The sequence below is a fragment of the Prenolepis imparis genome, unplaced genomic scaffold, assembly GCF_030444845.1.
Source record: "Prenolepis imparis isolate NDT839.2.m4 unplaced genomic scaffold, iyPreImpa1.0 SCAF_15, whole genome shotgun sequence".
Classification (NCBI taxonomy): Eukaryota; Metazoa; Arthropoda; class Insecta; order Hymenoptera; family Formicidae; genus Prenolepis; species Prenolepis imparis.
In genome coordinates, this window is record NW_028141173.1 from 5,307,651 (window position 1) to 5,327,775 (window position 20,125).

Consider the following 20,125-nt stretch of genomic DNA (forward strand, 5'->3'; position numbering starts at 1 on the left):
AATCACGTTAATCTTTTCTTCTTTTTTATAAGTGCTTTTCAACATAAATTTATACGTAAAAGATTATTCATACATGTTTGTATGCATATATAAAATACACGAGTACATAGTGCTCAATTTCTTAAATGCTAATTGTCGCAAAATATATACAAGTGTATAGAGTCGTGATTAATAACGCGACTTCAAATCAGATTTATGCCCATTTGGTTTATAACACGCATCCTTCATATATATACCTATATGTGATTTGATACGCTCGTATATATGGGCTATAAATTTTTCATTGCTTTTACCTTAATATGCAAAACAGAAAGCTGCTTGTTTAAGTAAATTATAGAGACTGGTAAGATAAGGACTATGTGTATAGCGATAAGTACTTAATTAAAGTATTATTTTATAAGAGTAATTAGCGTTTGCTTATATATGTTAAAAGCGGAAGTATAAAATATACTTTTCTTGCGATTAATCTAAAAAAAGGAGCAACATGAAATACAGCATCATGTACAAAACATTATCGTGTACATAACATTCATTATTAATTAATACGCAAAAACTATACGCGCAGAGATTATTTTATATAATTTATTCTATAAACAAGGAGAATAACTCTCTTGCTTTTGAAATATGTAAGAATATTTCGTCTAAATAAATCGGACAAGAGCTTCGAAATCAGTTCTCGTCCAATAGACAAACTTTTATTGTACTTTTAGTACCGCAATACCATACTAAGATTCTGTGAAACAGTTTGAAGAAGTGTGATACGTAAATCTTCTTGTAGATATATATCTTTTTTTTAATATGCTACATTTATTCTCCTTTGTACTTGTGTTAACATATTAATCTAAATGAGTCATTCTCCTTATTTACGCCCGCTTATTTTACAATTTTCTCGACAATTCTATGACCTGTTACTGTTATCATCGATAGAATTTCAATTTAACTTTATACACATATAGAAAAACGAGATTAATATGAGATTATGTATAATATAATGCGTAGAGAAAAAGAAGATATAAAGGAGCATAATGTCATGATGTAACTAATTGTCGTGATTATAGATTGTCGTTCCTATTTCTACAACTATACACACTTTAGATATACATATTCGCCGACAGTTATTGCCGTCGATCATTATGTTATATAATCAATTGTATATTCCTAATACTATTCACAGAGAAGGTAAAGAATATATTTTATAGCTTTCCACACGGATATAAGATAAATATATCCCATAAGAATATCTGTACGCAGATTCGAATATAATTATTAAAAGGCAAAAGGGTAGAATCTATTTTTTTACCAAATATAATTTATTTTATTTTTAATAAAAAAAAAAATATTTTAAACTAAACTAATCCGTTTTCCTTAGGTTCTACCTTGGCGTAAATAAGAGAAATTTAGAATGAACATTACATTAACGCAAATGTTTCTATTTGCTACATCTACGATATATCTGCGTCATTCCACAGCCACTGATCTCTCTTTCTCTCTGTCTTCCATTCCCTCTGTACTTTCGACTTGCAAGAGAAATATGATTTAGTCAGAAGATGGGTGCGCGTTAGATTTTTAATAGCCAAATAGGTAGGTGGTGTATATATATATATATATATATATCATATGTCGTCGACATCTTGCCAGAAGAATACAAGTGTGACTCGTCTTCTTCCGCGACGCTACTTACTGCAAGACAGGCCTAAGTTCTTGAGACATAATGGGATAAGAAACGAGGGACGCGGTCGCGCCGGATATCGACAGAGGTAGGCTTGTGGGCTGCTGCGGGTTGGGTGGCTGCTGATTGGTACCCTGGGGAGGTACGGAGCCGCTCATCGTGATGGTCTGCTGCGCCATGGTGACGATCGGCGGCGGTATCGAGACCGGCGCCATGGAGACAGCCGCGATCGAGACCGGTGTCACGGTAGCGATGCTCACAGGAACGGTGGCCACGCTGGCGGTGACTGTCCGAAGGGTGCCCGCGGCCACGGCCGCGTTCACCATCTGCTGGGGCGTCGGGGCCTGCGACGGCGGCACCGTGTTTGTGATCGTCACCGCCGGCACCGTCACCGCCGTCACGTTCGCGGTTCGCTTGCCCGACATCCTCAACTGAGCGTTCTGATCCAACAGAAATTCATTCGTCGCCATCAAATCGCCGACCTGAGGAGCAGAAGAGAGGGAGAGAGTTGGAATGAAGTACAGGTAGACAGAAATAAAATCAATATTCGTGCATTTGAATCTGGTATACCTGTTTCTTCAATTCCTCTATTTTCTTCCTCAGCAATGCATTCTCATCTTCGAGTACGATCGCCCGTGCCTCGTTGCGCGGTATCACAGGATAATAGTAACTCGGTGTGACCTGTTGCGTAGCGTGTTGCTGGCCCACGAGCGTAGAAGCGTCGAAATGAACTATCGTCTCGCCCGAGATTAGCCGCCTCTTGGCCTCTGGCGGTCCGATGTAATCGGCTGGATGCGACGACGTGTTGTAGCCGCCGTTATTGGCGACCAAGTTGTTGTGCTGCTCTTCGATTTGCCAGTGAAAACTGTACAAAGAAGAAGAAATCATTAAGAATATGCGAATGATGAATAAAACAAAATGTAAAATTTCATTTTCAACGTAAGAGGAAGGATCGATCGGCTTACTTTCTGTCCTCCTCGTATCTGCGAATCTCGCCACCGGCGCCGCCGCCGTTGCTGGTGCCGTTGAAATTGTGCTGCGGCCTGGGCGCGTTGTGATGCGGGGGCGAGATCAGATTGTGCTGCGGCTCCTCCTTCTTCCAATGCCTGAACTTGCAGTTGGCCCTCTGGCAGCTGCCCTTGAGAAAGTCCTTGCACAGGGGATAGTCCGACTTGTCGCCGTTACCGATCTTGGATCTGTTGAGGACGTGGGGCGGCAGCTCGCCGGTCGTTCGGAAACGCTTCTCCTCGCTCTCCGTGCAGTGGAGGAACTTGCATCCCGGCCAGTTGCACATGCCGTTCTGGTAATCGTGGCAGAAGGTGTACTCCTCCATCGGATCATCCTCGGAACGCTCGTGCAGGTACTTGCAACGCTTCCCGCGATGACACACGTTCCTCAGGAAGTCCCTGCAGATGCGACTCGCGATGTCCGGGGCATTGTTGTCCGAGTTCGCGTTTAATCCACCCGCCATCCCGGTCACCTGCTGATGATGACCCACCGAGTTGCCGTCCGACTTTTTCTTCAGCTTTCTCATCGATGAAGCATAGCGGTCGTCGCCGTATCCTCGATCAATCAGTGGAAGCGGCTAAGCACGGCTAATTCGCGCGAACCCTGAGCAAAGGTGAGAAAAAAGAGATATATATTATTAGCGCATTTATATATCCTGAAAGAGAAGCCGTACCGTTTTTTAATTCTCGCTCGGCGACAAATTCCCTCTATAGTTGCGTACAAGTATTTACGAAATCGCTAGAGATAAGCTGTTAATTGCTCGTTAATTTACTTTCAATTCGCGTAAACACGCTTTCTCCATTATAGAGCATTCTAAGCTGAAATACTAAGACGATATATGGGATATATTGTGAGAATAACAAGACGAGATTTTTCTCAATTTGCTTGAATTAAGTTAACTTTTATCTTTATTTTCCCTTTTTTTCGTATAATACGACTATTACATCGGTAGTAAGATTATATCAACATTACTATGTACAGCATTCTTTTATTTATTTATTATTTACCATATTTACTTTGATAAATCCGTGATACATAATGCAAGGAAGTTAAGATCGAGCCTAACGAGCGAGCGACCGAAGCTCGCAACTTTCTTGGAAAAAAAATTTTTTTTAAAAATATGTATCATGTAGATCTTTGTTCTTTCGCGATTTTGTTATTTTTCCTTATTTAATATCGAAGAGATAGACGCGCGCTGCGAGCTGATGGCACACTCTCTATAACTAAACTAACGAATTTAAGAAAATACTGTCAGTTTTTATTACTTTTTTCTATGCGTCACGCGTTCGTATCAAAAGAATCGATTAGAAAACTACGATTATCGCGAAATTTTCTCGCCTTAAGACGCGGATGATGATATCAAGGCCATTCCTCAAGGTAGGATCGATAGAGAACGGTCTACTACTGAATGCGGAGAAGTTTTTTTTTTCTTTCCTTTTTTTTCGAGAAAAGTAAACGCACTCGCTTATCATTTATTAGGTCGCTCGAATAGATATGCTTTTGTATTGTCAACGCTACCCATTTACGGAAAGGAGAAAGAAAAGAGAGAGAGAGAGAGATGATAAAGATATCATTATGCACAATAAAGTCGGATCATCCGGGATTCATCATCAACATATAATATACGCATGTTGATATACGCGGTATAATCAAGATTCCTCTTCTCGCTTTCTTACCAAAAAAAGTACACATTCCCGAATTAGAAAAAAAAAAAAAAGAAATAAAAAACGTACCAGACAAACCCGATCAACGAGTATTGAGAATTCCGCTTTTTACAATTATTTTTGTACAAATGTATAGAACGAGAAAAAATTTCACAAATAATCGGAAAAAAATGTGTGCGCACAGTATCTTCTCGTTAAGCTCGCAGTAAACGATATACTTAATCTTTAATCTATTTTTTTTAATACGCGCGCATAGAAAAAACAAGAATCGTATTTTATAAACAAACAAAAGCGAAATATAACGAAATACAACGATATCGCGAATCGGACTTGAGCCACATATTACGAGATAAGATACTCGGAGCAGCTTGGCAGCATGTTGAACATTTTACGTGGTATCGTATCTACATTTTTTTTTTGTCTTCCCCCCCTCTTAAACTACTTGTAATTTCCAGAGTCCGCGAGCTTCTGGTTTTCCGATATACATAATTATTATCCGGCAAATGACGATGCTTCCTTTCCTCCCGATCTTTGATCTTGCTCCTGCTCTGTAAAGCGTGGTAACGCCGATACAAAGCTCGCTTACAAAACATCCTTGCGACGAGAGAAACTTCCTATTGTATATATCCTTGTCCTTGACTCGGACTGGGAAATTAAACAAATATTTATATATGTATATATGTACAATTCTTAGCGTTTGTTCGTATAAAAAACATTAAATTGCATCGAGAATAAAATTTATATACGCATACTTGTGCTGATTTAATTGATCATTATTGCCCGATGGCGAACGACGACGTGCGAGCTTTTTACGAAATTTTATAGTTTTGCGTCCGATATTACAGAGACAAAAAAAAAGTCAAATAAAGAAAGGAGAGGAGATGAAGAAATGTGAGGTTATCGCATCGTTCGTTAATTAGAGATTCCTGAGGTGAAAATGTCGAGGCATCAATTAATTAATTTTCAAATTATAAGTGATTATCAAAGATTTGGCAAAGAGAGAAACTTTGGAATTGAAATATTAACAGAACTACTAATTCTTAAGTTATAATCAATTATTATAATCTTCAGTTGTTATTATTATAAATAATTCTTCAGTTATTATTATCAGTCGTTATAAATTTCAGATCGAGTTTAAATTGATAGAACTTTAATTTAAAGCTCAATTATAAATATACGATGGCAAAAAGTGATGACACTCTTTGACATTTTCGTCGAGGAAGAATACCCTCAGGAATATCCCATTAACGAGTGATGCGGTAACCTTTAACACCTGGTATACACAGTATGAGAAAAAGAATATTGGACGCAAAGAGAGAGAGAGATAGAGAGAGAAAGAGATGAAGTGTCTAGACGCGAGATTAGAATATTTTCTCCAGCAGCATCCACACCAGCATGATCGCGATAGGCGCCACGTAATGTATCGGCACGGTGTAAGTCGCGCTTAACAAATCACCGCACTGCGCCTTCAGGGACATGTATTTTTTCGACAGCTCCGCTTTCTCCTCGACGAACGCGTTGTACTTTTCCTTCACTATAACCAGCTCCTCGTTGACCTCCTGCATCCGCTGGGCCTCGTTCTTCGCGCGATAATACAGCTCCTGCAATTTGTCGACGACGATCTCGTTCGGCTCCCGGATCAGCCAATCCTTCAGCTCCTCCATCTCCCTCTTGACCGTCCGCTGCGCCTCGTAGCTGTCCTCGCCTCTTAACGAGTCTAAAGAGCCAATTAACGTCTGCAACACGTAGCTCCTGCTGGAGTCTAGATAAGCCTGCTGCTGCTGCATCGCCACGTCGTTCTTCATGACCGGCTTCAAGGTCTTGATGTAATCCTCCTCTACGCGAGCCTCGTTTCCTCTCGCCGTCCCCTCGTCGTCGTCCCCTTCTCGCCGGTGATCCTTCTCGTCGCGTCTGTCGTTCGTCGACGTCCCGTCGACGATGCTGATGTTGTCCTCGGTCGCTGATGTTTCTTCCATCTTCGCGACGTCGTCGTCGTCGTCGTCGTCTTTGGCAATTTGTTCCGTTGGCACCTCCGACTGTTGACCGTTCTCGACGTTGGCGAATCGAACCTTCACCTTCCTTTTGCACCGCTCGACCTCCATTTTCTCCGTCCAGACATCCATTTCATCTTCTTCTTCCATCAGCTTCTCCTTCTTATTCTCTATAACAGACTTCTCGCTCGCGTCGTCGTTCGTAATACTGCACGTGTCGTCGGTCGCTTCCGAGTTTGTGTCCGAGTCGCCGTTGCTGTCCAGGTTTCCGTTGACCAAGGTCCTCCTGGACGATGGCGGTGGCAGGATGTATTCCGTGAGACCGTCGTCGGTTGTCGTCTGCAGATCGTCCAGCTGATCTTTGATGAAGGACAAGGCGGAGGACTTGAGCTGCTTACGTTGACCTTGAAAGATATCCCGGATCTCAACTTGATCCGCGTCCGGCGAATTGATTTGATTATCCTGCTCGCTCTTGGATAAATAAAGATTAATATCGCTATCTATGAGATTGACATCGATGTTGTCGACGTGAATGGAATTCAATTTGTTAAGAATAGTGTTTATAGCCTCTATAGGATCTTCGTCGGACTTGGAATCGAAATTCTCGCCCACTTCCAGCTTCAAATTCATATCCTGCAGAGTCTGCGTGTAATTTCTCAAGGCGGTAATCTGCTTGTAAATATTAACGGAATCCAATCGGGAATCGCGCAATCTTGCCCGCAAGTACTTCTCGACCCTCGACTGATCTTCGAGACGTCTCGCGAGATCCCGTTTCTCCTGTTCCGCGCTCGTCAGCGTATCCTTCATCTTCTCCTCGCTCTCCAAGAGTTTATTCGTGGTCTCTTGCAGCTTCTTCTGAGTCTCCGCGTATTTCGCGCTGAGTTCCTGAAGTTCCGTTTGAGTATACTTGGCTACATTGTGTAAACTCTGACATTCCTCCTCCGTCTCGTTCAGACGTCCCTCCAATTGCACCAGTCTCTGAGTGACCTCGAGTTTCTCCTGCAGTATCTTCTGTAACGCTTCCTTGGCGGCATTCTGATATTGCGCTTTCTCGTCCTGAAGCTTCGCCAATTCGTTCCTGATCTTGTCCTCGGTATAGTTCTTCGAATAAACCGCCAATTGGCTCTCAACGGTCATAACCCACGACAACAGACGGTCCTCCGTGATGAGCGCTTTCCACGATTGATTGGCAGCCTTACGAGTATTTTCCACCAACTGTTGCAGGTAACCCAGTTTAGAATAGAGGGCCTTCTCTCGTCTCGAGGCCTCTTGCATCACTTGATTAAGCTTATAAAGATCTTCGAGGGATACATTCCCAGCGGGCAAACTAACCGAGGTGCTGAGACTGGCCTTGGCCTCTTTCCCATCCGGCAGATACAACTTTAAGGTAGCGACTATACATCCATGGGTAACTTTCTTTGTACTTTCCACAACGTCCACTCCGAATTGCACTATGTCCCCGGAACATACCTCCTTGGGCGTCGACTCCAACCCCGAGGCGCTGAGTCTCTGATTATTGACAAATGTACCATTGCTGCTGCACGTGTCTTGCAGATAAAACTTACCGGAGGAGTACCACAGCAGTGCGTGATTCCTGGACAGTACTTTGCAATCGAAGATCGCGTTATTCGGCGCGGCTCTTGCTCTGGCTACCGAACGACCGATCTTGACAGGTTGATCCAGGGTCAACGTACGGTCCTGGAAGGGATGGGAATTGTCCCGACAGATCAGAACACCTTTGGCAGTCATTTTGTTGTTATTATTATTGTTGTTGTTGTTCTGCGTATTGTTCTGGCTCAGGTTGGAATTGTTCTGCTCAGCGGGCAAACTGGCATTTTGTACCCACACACCGCTGCTAGCTACAACCATAGCCGACGAGGTGAATGATATATTCCAAAGCGAGAGTCCGAGGATAAGTTTTGATCAAACCAACGAATCGTTGTCCGGCAGCACGGCAGCAGCAGCAGCAACGACCACGACGACACAAAACTGAAAATTACTCCAAGATGTGACACTCCCACCGCGGAAGATCTCTTTTAAATGTACAAAATCTTCCTTTCACAATCGAATACCTGAGTCTCTCAAACACGATCACGAGGGGATCGCGACGCGACGATCCCTCGAGACCTCGCGCCGGACGACGACACCGTATTTGGCATGTTTTCTTCGATATACAAAGATATCACCAGTCTTCGATAAAGATTCACTCCGAATCCGCCCGTCACCACTCCCTTCTTCTTTATCTCCTCGTGGAAAGATCCGAGTATGCTCAGACTCGTGTCCTCGAAGACGAACGACGTCCTCGGACTCGAACCTGGTCGTCGAACGATCGCTCCGAGGATGCAGGGGCTTTCGCGAAGACACTCGCGGAGAAAGAGAGACAGAGAGAGAGAGAAAGACGGAACACGTCGAACGTGTTGGTTACGCTGTCGCGTAATCTCGCCCGTGGCGTTTCTTCATCCGCGCCAGCTGTTGGCTCGCGACGAGCCCCCGGGGTGCCGCGGCTACGGGGACGACGCGCCGCGCGAGGAACAACCGGGACGAGTCGCGAGTTCGCGACGACGGCGCTCTCTCCGGATCTCGGGCTGATCGGGGACGAAAAATCTCGCGCACGGACGACGTATGGCCCCCGTGAAAATACAACGGTTCGCGTTCCTCTGCGACACTCCGGGACCGTGCCGTCCCCAGTTCCGCGTTCCGCTGGTTCCGGGAGGCGCCCGTGAGCCGAGAGAGAGAGAGAGAGAGAGAGAGAGAGAGAGAGAGAGAGAGAGAGAGAGAAAATGACGCGAGAGAATGCCTACCTTACCGACATCCCTCGCGTACGACGTAAATGCATTGTGAACGGGAAAAGAGTTTGGAGTAAAAAGATCAAAAGCGAGAAAATAAAAGCTTGTGCAATTAACATCTCGCTTTTTACAGTCGCGTTATATGAAACTTAATATATAAGTTGTATATCTGTGATAAAATATTCGTCAAGGGGTGAAAAAATATTACAGTGAAATTGGCACGTAAATAGAAATATTTAACAATGTATGTTATTTTTTTCAGTGATATAATTATGTTACATTGATGTAAAAATTAATGGCACTTGAAATTTTGTTTATAAAAAAAAAAAAAAAAAAAAGAATGAAAAGTGTACAATCAAGATTTTTAACAAGATAGCTTGTCAAATTGAAATATAACCTAACACAAAATATAATGTATGTAATATCACATGCAGAATATTTATTATTTTAATAAAAAGAAGAAAGATTATTTCTCTATAATATTATACAAACTATTATCAATAGTTTTTTAAGAGATTCTCTGAAATATTGACACTTTTGCACTTTACTACTATATAAGAACTGTAGTCTTATAATCTTAATAAAAATCTATTATTTTTATTTTCAGTGTTTTAAAGTATTACTAGTGTTCTTCGACTAAGTATTAATTCCACTAAGAAGAATGTCAGACGACGAGGATTACATGTCTGATAAATTTTTACAAGGTTCCGAGAAGCATACTTCATCGAGTCTTATACACAGACGTTCTGATAGAAGAGAATTTGCACTATTGAAAAAGAGAATCGAAATGAAGGAGCAAAATAAATCGATACGAGTAGTTGAAGCAGAAAAAAGGGAGGAAGGCTTATCGTCTGCTATTACTAGTACAAATAAAGGTCTGTATAAAGATCTATACTTTGCATACGTATTATATGGATATATATCATATCATACATGTATTATACATATTACATTAGAGCAAATATGCACTTGATGCAATGAGAATATTTAAAACAAATTATTTTTGTACGTGTAATATTTATATTTCTTGTCTCCCCCAGGTTTCGGAATGCTTATGAAGATGGGATATAAACCTGGTCAAGGCATAGGCAAGTCTCAATCGGGAATAGTCGAACCAATTCCTGTAGAAGTTAAAACAAACAGACAGGGTCTAGGCAAGACATTAAGAAAAAAAGAATCGCATGATCGCAAGAGCACGAATGTGAAATTAGATAATATGAATATGAGAGATTTTCGTAGCAGAATAGCGCAAGAAAAAACCGAACAACTACAAAAGATTGACGTATACAAGAGCCAAAAAGTATGTCAAGAATTGGATACTAATGCAAATGTAAAACCTCAAGAATCGTGGTTTTGGCCACAAGCGAGCAAAGAAGAAAAGGAAACTGACGACACTGACGATGATAGTGATGATAGCGACGAAGAATCTCAGCTCAGCAATTTAGAAAAACTTGAAATTCTTACAAAATATTTAAGAAAGACATACTTTTACTGCATTTGGTGCGGAGTAAAGTTCAACGACGAAGACGATTTAAGAGACAATTGTCCGGGAAATACAAGAAACGATCATTGAATATATAGGATATTTTTATCAGTAACGCTGTCTTTAAAATAAAAGATATCAATAAAAACATTCCTTAATCTGATCAATTATTTTCTAGGTAATACAATAATACACTTGCGTGAAAGAACTTAGATAAATTACACGTTAAATGTGGTCAATTTACCGGGACGTAGACGAGACATAAAAAAGCCATTAACCGTACGATGCAAAATATTGAAAAAATAATGTCTCGAGCGAGAGAAAAGTATCGCCCAACCCTAAAAGCAGAAGGGAGTCGTTACCCCCTTCAACTTCCCGGCTGAAGTATACTATTAAGGCAGCGGGGGATCCGTTCGTGATCCCTGCCTCTTACGTACATACACACCGGGAAGTGGGAAATTACCTATAAAAGCATCTGTTTGATTTTGTTCCCTCTCATTTCACCCGGAAACCTTTGCGGCGAGTCTGTTTACTAGATTTGCATCTAACAAAGCGATATCGTATAATGTTGGTAAGCCCAAAGTCCTTATTAATTCTCGTGATTTATGCTACGATCAACGATGCCGAGATAACTGAAATAGCTGACGACGAAAGCTGCGAGACTCTCCAGTCAGAAGTGCGCATTAATAAGGACGAATACGACGAGATAGGACGTCTGAGAAGGACTTGTAGCGGTGATGTATCGGTTACCAAATGCGAAGGATTTTGTAATTCGCAAGTACAGCCAAGCGTTGTCACCACTACGGGCTTTTCAAAAGTAAGTCGATGAGATATCTAAGAAAAAGACACGTAAGATGTATCACACGTTGAATTAAATTGTAATTATCTTTTTTGTAAACGCTAGGAGTGCTACTGCTGCCGGGAGAGTTATTTGAAAGAAAGATTAGTCATCCTGAATCAATGTTACGACGCGGATGGGATCAAACTGATAGGCATAGAAGACGAGATCATGGAACTCAAGATACGAGAACCCGCCGAATGTAAATGCATCAAGTGCGGCGATCTCGCGTGATAAAAGTGACATCACGATTGGAAATATTATACACACATTTTGTGAAAAATTTAATTACAGTTATTATGTAACAATTACGCTGGTAGATAGATAAAAGATGAAAATATTGTAATCACAATAAAGAAATCATTTTTTCCCCTGATATATTTGCAATGTGAATCTATCTATAGCCCAAATGTATGAAGATTTATGCAACTATTATTTGCATGTATGCATAAATGCATACATGCATGTATGCATTTTTATTTGCGATGATAATCATACAATTTCAAAAATTAATTTCCTTTAAATGTATTCTCTCGTGGGTATTAATATATATCCATATAACATGTATGTAACTGCACATACCATGAGGTAAATATAATTCATTTAAATAAAAATTTGATATACTTGTTTCGCACACACTTGAAAATTCTTTACCTACTCTTATCGACTATTCGCTATGTAATAAAATATATATTATCAAAAATAGAAACAATTCCTCACACATTAAGAAAAATATTAATATACAAAACATTTACAAACTTTGATTTCAAGCTTTTAGGAAATTAATGCAAATGAATATTGTTAAATTAAGCTCAGGTAAAATACAGTTTTAAAATCTCGAGTTGATTCTTGGTTCATATATTTAATATTAAACTTTTTGAAATATTATTAAAAAAGATGGGATTTAATTAGATGTCAATACAGAGAATATTGTTTCAGTTTTTGATAAGAAGTTTCTTTTATCTGTAAGATTCTTTACATGCACATTATAAGAATGATCAGTTTCATTAAATTGCATAGAATTGTTATAATGAGAGTTTTTTCGAGTTTGATTGCATATCAAGCTTTCAATTTTTAATATCATAGTAACTTTTAAATCCTACACAAGTTTGCTGTACTAAAGTCTAATCAAAATGTATAAAAGAATGAAAAGATATGCTATTCTATTTTTTTTTGTTTTTCTTCCAAATTAAATATGCACGAAAGTCTTATGTTTGATTGCTTATCATAAGCAATTAATTAATTAAATATCTTGCTATAAAAATTGAATTCTTAAATTGTGAAAAATAAAGTTATGTTAAATATTTTATCATAAATGAAAAGAATGAATTTAATTTTGTTGAAGACTTTTATATACTGTGCCTCGTCTATAAAAAGAAATAATATTGTCGTATAAGTTAATATATATATGATTAAGATAATTTAATTTGCGAAAAATCATTTTTCTTAATTATATTGTAAGATGTTTTAATATAATTGTAAAGTATATATTAACACAATATGTACTATAGTTTTCATATAAATTTTAAATCACACATCTAAAAATATTTTTGAAAATTGAGAGGCTATATGTTAGTACTTATTAAATCAAATTGTAGAAAACTTAAAATCATATTTGCAGCATAAAATAATATATAATTCTGTTTTATATACATAAATGTATTGTTTATAATTTTTAAAAGTCAGATTCAATTATTGTAGCAAAAAGAGACTAACTGTTAAATATACAGGGTGTCCCAGAATGATGGGGACTAAATTCGTGTGCAGATTCCTGGGATCATTTGGAGACGATTTTTCCTCAGCAAAAATGTCGAGACACCAATAATTTTCGAGTTATAAGCGATTGAAAATAAAGGGTTTTTCGCAAACGAAGCCTTGTGGAAATAAAATAATAATAAATTCACATTCTTCAGTTAATTTCAGGTAGAGTTTACTTTAATAGAATTTTAATTTAAGGCTTAGTTACAAAGATACATGATGGCAAAAATTGGAAACATGCAAAAAATAATGACCTCCCTCGACATTTTCGCTGAGGAAAAGTCGTCTCCAAATTATCCCAGGAATCTGCGCACGAATTTAGTCCCCATCATTCTGGGACACCCTGTATAAATTCAGAAAATACGTTAAAGAACATTTTCTTATACATATTTTTTTGTATATGTACATATATAGATGACCTTCCCTTGTTAAAATATAGTGACCCAAGGAAGGGGCAAAACATGGCCACCTATGGTGTATAAAAGCTTACGACCTACGACTTACAAGCACAGTAAAGTGCTAGGAAGGGAAGGCAATGTACCATTCAAGGAGCAAGCTCTTCCATTACCTCGGTGAATAAGCTTAACATCTTGAGAATATACTTTCCAACTAATGTTGTCAGTTTGTCTCCTTCTCGCAATTGTATGTTACGTGAAATATATAATAATAATACATTATATCTACTTACTGCGCACAGTGATCAATGGATTGCTGATGTCCTTGTTATATGGGAGAGCAGAAGCGATTGTTGGAGTCGATGAATGCCAGGCGACCCGTGTGATACACTTCCTTCAATATCCAGGTTGTGTTCCAAAGCCGATTCCCAGTTACGCATGCAGAGGACGATGCAGCAGTTATCTGCAGGTAAGAGAAATACAATAAATTACTAAAATATAATCTCGTAAAATATAATATATCTCAGATGGCAGTTTTGTAAATTACAATAACAATGGTGCAATAGATAAATAAGCTCCGTTCCATATTACTAAAACAAAGTAAATCTTAAAAATTAAATCTCAAAGTTCATATTATTCAGTTAATATTTGAACTTACAAAACATGCCGCGAGACATGTTATTTTGTACAAAGTGTTTTCGTAAATTACACAAAAAAACGTATTTATTATAAATTTTAACGGCTATCATGATCATCAAAAAAACGCGTAAACATATACACAAATTTTTTTCTTTTCTTTTTAAGACTATAAACAAGAGTCGTTGCGAACCGATATAAAATAATAAACTCGCGAGAATTAACGCTTGACGTTTGATAGAGAGAGTCCGTTATCTTCTTCTCTTTCTCTCTCCCTCTCTTTTCTTTTCTCCAATTTAACGCAACGGGATAACACGCGAGGAGAGAGAATGTATAATGTAAAATAAATATATATATATATATATATATATACATATATCGCGTACGATACGCGCTCGATTTGTTGACACGCACAGGTGTCCGGGTCCAAGATGTGGCAAATGGAGAGAAGCTGCATGTGTTGTCAGGAGAGCGGCGAGAGAGAGGCTAGTGTGTCCCTGTTCTGTCCGAGGGCGAAGCCAGGGGAGAAGAAGTTCCGCAAGGTGAGATCCTCTCGCTCTCGCCGAACGATCCGGTCGCGTCGACCGGAGCGGCCGAAATCGTCGTAAAAAACAACAGCGTGCAAACGAAACGCGATCACTCACTCCTCCACCGACCGTCCGCTCGAGTCAGCAGCGAAGCCCTCCGCGACAACCGCGAGTCTCGCGCGGCCATATTGTTTTCGTATCGCGATCGACCATCGTCCAATCGGCGAGCAGGACGCGGACGCGGAACGCGGACCGCAAAATTGGCGCCAAATTCGAAATCGAACCTCGTTCTTCTCTTTATTATTTTTTATTTTTGTTTTACAAATTATATTTATTATTTTATTTTATTTTATTACAGTATTTTTCTTAATATTTCTTGTTATAGATATTATCTTATTACTTTTTAATTATATTTTTTAATTTTAATTCTAATTTAAATTTAATTGATGTATACTTATTGTAAAGTATAAAAGTGTTGTAATGTAAAATGATATAATGTAAGGAGGTAAAAACGCGAAATGTCAAATGCATGTTTGCATCTTATTATAATCTTATTACATTTTAATTATATTTTTTAAATTTTAATTCTAATTTTGATTTAAATTTAATTGATCTAAACTTATTGTAATGTCTAAGTGTTCTAGTATAAAATGATGTAATGTAATAAGATAAAAAGGTAAAAACGCAAAGATGTAAATCAGAAGCCATCCTAAGGCAAGGATTAAATAATTAATCAATATTATTTTTTATTCTTTTTTCGGAATCGAGTATTATCGGATCGCGAAATGCAAACGATTTTTTTTTATTCGACTTAGCTTGAACGCGAAATGTCAAATGTATATTTATACCTGTCTCTATCTGTATCTGTTGTTCACCAGGTGATCACCAAAGCACCGCTGGAATGTATGTGCAGACCTTGCACCAGCGTGGAGGAATATGCGATAATCCCTCAAGAAATCGCGGGATTCGCCGATGAGGGTCCCTTTACGACGTCCGCGCACTTCAGAAGATCCTCCGGCTTACAATAGATACGATATCTTCTCTTCTTATTGAATATTGGTAAGAAAGTCCTTTCAAACTCTTATGCTGTATGGCATATTATTTTTGTTTTATTTAAATAAAAACGCGGTCGAGACTCTACGACCTAGACTTCAATATGTAATATGCGTGACACAATCCTCGTATGCAAGAATATATGAAAATGCTTCTCTTTATTAAAAAAAAAAAAGCGAGAAAAATATTCCGTATCTCTCGTTGGATTCCATAACAAGTTTTACACTCGTCTCATCGAAAGGCGTCCTCGAGAGAAGAAATATTTATGCAATGTGTCACAAATTCTTATGCAGCGATATCTTTATTTATATATTGTATATGTATGTAAATCTTTACCTTAGAACATATATCATTATATGTAATATATATATATATAAATTAATATTATATTATATATATATATATATATATATATATATATATATTAATATATATTATTAATTATATATTATATTATAATATTATATATAATACATATATTGGAATATATATATTTTTTCAATATATATAACATATATTGATACATATTCTAAGATCTCTACATATATACACGCATATAAATATTTATACATATATACTTATTGTTAGACCCTAAGATACACATGCAGTATTCGAGTGCGTGTGTAGCGATATACAGGATGTTAATAAAGATAGATTAAAGATATTTCTTGTGACGGTAATAAAAAAATCTCTCGAAAACGATGCATTTTCGGAAATCTTTCCAAAGTGCTTAATTTTTGACAAGGAATACAGTCGCATCGTATCCTATCTATCTAAAATATCCTGTGTACGTGCGTGTTGTATGCGAAATATTGGGAAGACAGTAATTTTCTCCGTCCTCTTGTAATCCGCGTCGAAATTTTCGTCTCTCTAGCGTGTCGTACGATTTTTATTTACGATTAATCTCCATTAATTATTACCCACATTGCGTTTTCTCAACAGAGTTTTGCATTTATTTTCATAAATATAAATTAGTATATTACTTCATTTAAATCTGTGGTTCACAAGATGCACCACACACACGTGTATACACACTACTCGCGCGCAAAATCTTACGCTTTTCTTACTCTTTCTCTTTTGCTGCACTCGCTATTTGCCACGCAAATCTCTGTATGTTCTTCGTATGTAGCAGGTTCTATAATAAATATGTATACTCGCGTATACATTTCGTATATTTCCAATCCCTTCGATTACGAGAAAAGGAAAAAATCAAATTGAAAACGCCGAAATTTTTTCTTTTTTTTTTTTTTTTGCTCAGTACGAGCAGTCGCTATCTACGATTCGCTATTTTCTCTTTTTTTTTCTGCAAATCCCTTTACTTAGCCCGAAAGAACTCTGTGGATCTGCAACGAGTTTCAAAGGATTACCGCAAGAAAGAAACAAAAACGGAGTTTTCATAATAAAAAGGAAGGGAAGATACGCACGTGAAGGAAACACGTGGTTACAGATAACGAGAAACACTGTAACTCGTACGTTTGAATCGACAGAATAAATTATGAAACATTGCAGACTATTAATATACTTAAATATATATATATATATTTAATATATATATATAATATATATTTACATACATATATATATATATATATATATATATATATATATATATATATATATATGTATGTTCCAGTAATTTCAATAAAGCCTGTATCCATCGATCCGTCTGTACGTTTTTCGTATTTCGAAAAAAATGGTCGAAATCGAAAATTCTGATAGATGATTTCTCGGGGGAGACCGAAGCAAAGACTCGTTCTCTCTTTCTTTCTTTCTCTCGATATATATATATTTTTTCGCAAGAGTATATCTCTATGTTTATCCATCCTCTCGAAAATGTCCGCAGTATTTCTTTCGAATGTTTAAGTTACCTTTTACAGGTACGATAAATCGTATGGTCGGCACTTAACAACGATAAAGATGCCGGACGAACGTAATGTAATTCCTTGATAGCTGTACACGCACACACGACACACGCTCTCAAAATCAGTCTCTCCTATCTACGATCACGTTCGAAACAAAGGCGAGCTCACACGACGCTGTATCTCAAATCAGTTTAATAACAATTTTATACAATTCGCTACAGCTTAGCATTTACCACGTGGATACATCCAAATGGCGCTCCGCTCTTCCTCTCGCACTCTTTCTCTCTCTCTCTCTCACACTCTCTCTGTGATTATAAATAGCTAGTGTTAAAAAATAGTACCTTAATATGCACACCATTTGTAATCTTTCGTTTTTTTTTTCTTCTTTATATAACTTCATCAAAACGTGTTCTCTAGATTACAGATCCTAATTCCGCAATATATATCCCTTTCGCTCTATTCCATCTCGTGTTTCACGAGATTGTCCTTTCTTATAATACATTATAAGTTCTTATTTGCAAAGATATAAATTAGTAATTTTATTTTATACGTATATATATTTTATATATGCATATATATTATTCATATATATATATATAAATATATATACATATATTTTATATATATACATATATATATCGTATTCTCTGTTACAATAATAGGAAGAACCATGTCGCTGTCAGTATCAGACTTGGTTATCTCGGTAGTTGCTTTTCCCTTACTTTCCACAAATTTTAATCCATTTAAAATTGACCTACTCGATTGCATAACCCGATTTGCAATTTGTTATCTAAATCGTGTAACAAGCACTTCGGTTGTGTGTGAGCCGTGATATAGCGGATTAATATATTGGAAGTAACGTTGAGTCTTCCCGATTCCAAGCGTGGAAAAAAAAAAGACGCGTATTCCGGTTCTATTGAGCGATCGACCTACCTCGCTGCAGAGATATTTTACATAAGAAACACGATAATTATTTTTCGAGCCATTTTTTTGCTTTATTTAAACTTTGAACCATTTTATTGAGAATTATATATAATAATTATTTTGCATATATAGAGTTCTGTAATAATTAATAGTTAAACTTTATCTTCATTATGTATATCGCGCGTATCTCATATACAGCTGTTTGTTTTTGTCAGCATTCTCACTCCTCTCTAGTTGGTGGTAGAGAGTTGTAAAGAGTTATAGATTATATTACATACATTTTCACGTGTGTCACTTCATTGTTATTTATTATATCGCGTTCTTCTTTTCTTCAATATTTTAGGAAACGCGTTTCAGCGTTGTTTTAAAAAAAAATTTTTTTTAAACAACTGCAATTTTATTTCGAGCGTTGTATTTTTTTTTTTTTTCTTTCAACGAGGAAACGCGTATTTGAGTCTTTTTAATAGACGATAGTGTAATCGATCACAATATCGTCAACAGTCCTGATTCGCACTAGTTGATAATTCTTCGACACTAGAATTATCGTCGGGTTCTTGCAAGTCTGTGAAAAACGACGTAAGTGCGACAATTGAAACACTATGACCTTCGACATCCGCTCCTTCCGGAGTCTTTTTATGCCACGTCAGAAACGCTTCACTGGATATCACATTGTCCATCCACAATCGATTCATAATGGGGACAAGGGTACCTGTAATTAGAATAACAAGACTCATTAATTTTACACTCTCTTCATGTATACTTCCATAATAGAATAAAAAAATAAGCGTATATATATTTAATGCAATTGCGTATAAAATTTATGACACAAAATGTTAACGTTGATTATACATGCGCGTATTTTCATATACATACCGGGTGGAAATTCGATTTTCTTAATATATCTTTGAATTGCATAAAGGCATTGCAATTCTAGCAAATCGTTCGCATCTACGAATCGCTGAATCAAAGTTTGCAAACTCGCAAAAGTATCCAGATTTAGCTTCCACGTACCATGATGTCGTTCTGCAAACAAACAAAAAATGTGATTTAGAAAATAGTAGTGTTGTCAGAAAAACTTTTAAAGCAATTGTCTTTAACAGTTACGTCAGAATCCTTTTGGCTAGAAACACAAAGATAATTCATATATATCTTTACTCTACACACATAAAATGTATCATCATATTTTCTTTCTATTACTTGTAAATATTTTTTAAAAATAATGTTTTATAATACGTACCTAACGTAGTTTCTAAAATGGCAGTCATTAAATGTCTTATAAATTTGGGATCCTTATCTCTATTACCAACATTTGCCTGAAACAACAAATTGGTTGCTGGAGTTTGTCGACAAACAGTTACACAAGACGCAACTTGAGAATATTACTTACAGTTATCCAACTGCAAATTTCGTCGAAAGAAGCATTTTCTTTCATAAGTCTTGTAAGATTTTCCTGAACTTTTTCTAATGAGAGTTGATCGGTAGTAACGGAGCCTTTGGCACTATTATAATCACCAGTTAGGAACTCCAAATT

General features: G+C 37.5%; 5 protein-coding genes across 11 annotated transcripts in view; 2 read left to right on the top strand and 3 right to left on the bottom strand.

Annotated features, from left to right (window-relative positions):
* Nucleotides 1-14: 14 nt before the first annotated feature.
* Nucleotides 15-14,024, bottom strand: LOC145946030 (uncharacterized). The gene is made up of 4 exons (XM_083055404.1): nucleotides 13,886-14,024; nucleotides 2,635-3,280; nucleotides 2,240-2,534; nucleotides 15-2,151 (listed from the first exon to the last, which is right to left on the bottom strand). The coding sequence occupies exons 2-4, from the start codon at nucleotides 3,201-3,203 to the stop codon at nucleotides 1,678-1,680; spliced, it is 1,338 nt and encodes a 445-aa protein (XP_082911530.1). The 5' UTR covers nucleotides 3,204-3,280; nucleotides 13,886-14,024; the 3' UTR covers nucleotides 15-1,677.
* Nucleotides 3,558-8,971, bottom strand: Slmap (Sarcolemma associated protein). Its single transcript, XM_083055403.1, has one exon. The coding sequence runs from the start codon at nucleotides 8,199-8,201 to the stop codon at nucleotides 5,703-5,705; it is 2,499 nt and encodes an 832-aa protein (XP_082911529.1). The 5' UTR covers nucleotides 8,202-8,971; the 3' UTR covers nucleotides 3,558-5,702.
* LOC145946031 (G patch domain-containing protein 11) lies at nucleotides 9,132-10,692 on the top strand. Of its 3 annotated transcripts, none has more exons than XM_083055405.1 (3): nucleotides 9,132-9,362; nucleotides 9,726-9,993; nucleotides 10,159-10,692. In XM_083055405.1, the coding sequence occupies exons 2-3, from the start codon at nucleotides 9,780-9,782 to the stop codon at nucleotides 10,689-10,691; spliced, it is 747 nt and encodes a 248-aa protein (XP_082911531.1). In that variant the 5' UTR covers nucleotides 9,132-9,362; nucleotides 9,726-9,779; the 3' UTR covers nucleotide 10,692. The 3 variants fall into 3 exon arrangements, with proteins under 3 accessions (XP_082911531.1, XP_082911533.1, XP_082911532.1); XM_083055407.1 differs by having other exon boundaries at nucleotides 9,132-9,336; XM_083055406.1 differs by lacking the exon at nucleotides 9,132-9,362 and adding an exon at nucleotides 9,429-9,532.
* LOC145946033 (uncharacterized) lies at nucleotides 11,167-15,809 on the top strand. Its single transcript, XM_083055409.1, has 5 exons — nucleotides 11,167-11,418; nucleotides 11,506-11,659; nucleotides 13,940-14,061; nucleotides 14,645-14,770; nucleotides 15,634-15,809. Exons 1-5 carry the CDS (start codon nucleotides 11,167-11,169, stop codon nucleotides 15,781-15,783), a joined length of 804 nt encoding a protein of 267 aa, XP_082911535.1. The 3' UTR covers nucleotides 15,784-15,809.
* Nucleotides 15,810-17,004: 1,195 nt separating this feature from the next.
* Nucleotides 17,005-20,125, bottom strand: part of Eif4g (eukaryotic translation initiation factor 4 gamma) — a 41,056-nt gene continuing 37,935 nt past the window's right edge. For all 5 annotated transcript variants that reach the window (XM_083055399.1, XM_083055400.1, XM_083055401.1 and 2 more), the window contains exons 21-24: nucleotides 19,982-20,125; nucleotides 19,832-19,907; nucleotides 19,468-19,617; nucleotides 17,005-19,303 (exon numbers count right to left, since the gene is read on the bottom strand). In XM_083055399.1, coding sequence (XP_082911525.1) covers nucleotides 19,089-19,303; nucleotides 19,468-19,617; nucleotides 19,832-19,907; nucleotides 19,982-20,125 — 585 coding nt within the window. In that variant the 3' untranslated portion in view covers nucleotides 17,005-19,088. The remainder of the gene's footprint in view (nucleotides 19,304-19,467; nucleotides 19,618-19,831; nucleotides 19,908-19,981) is intronic.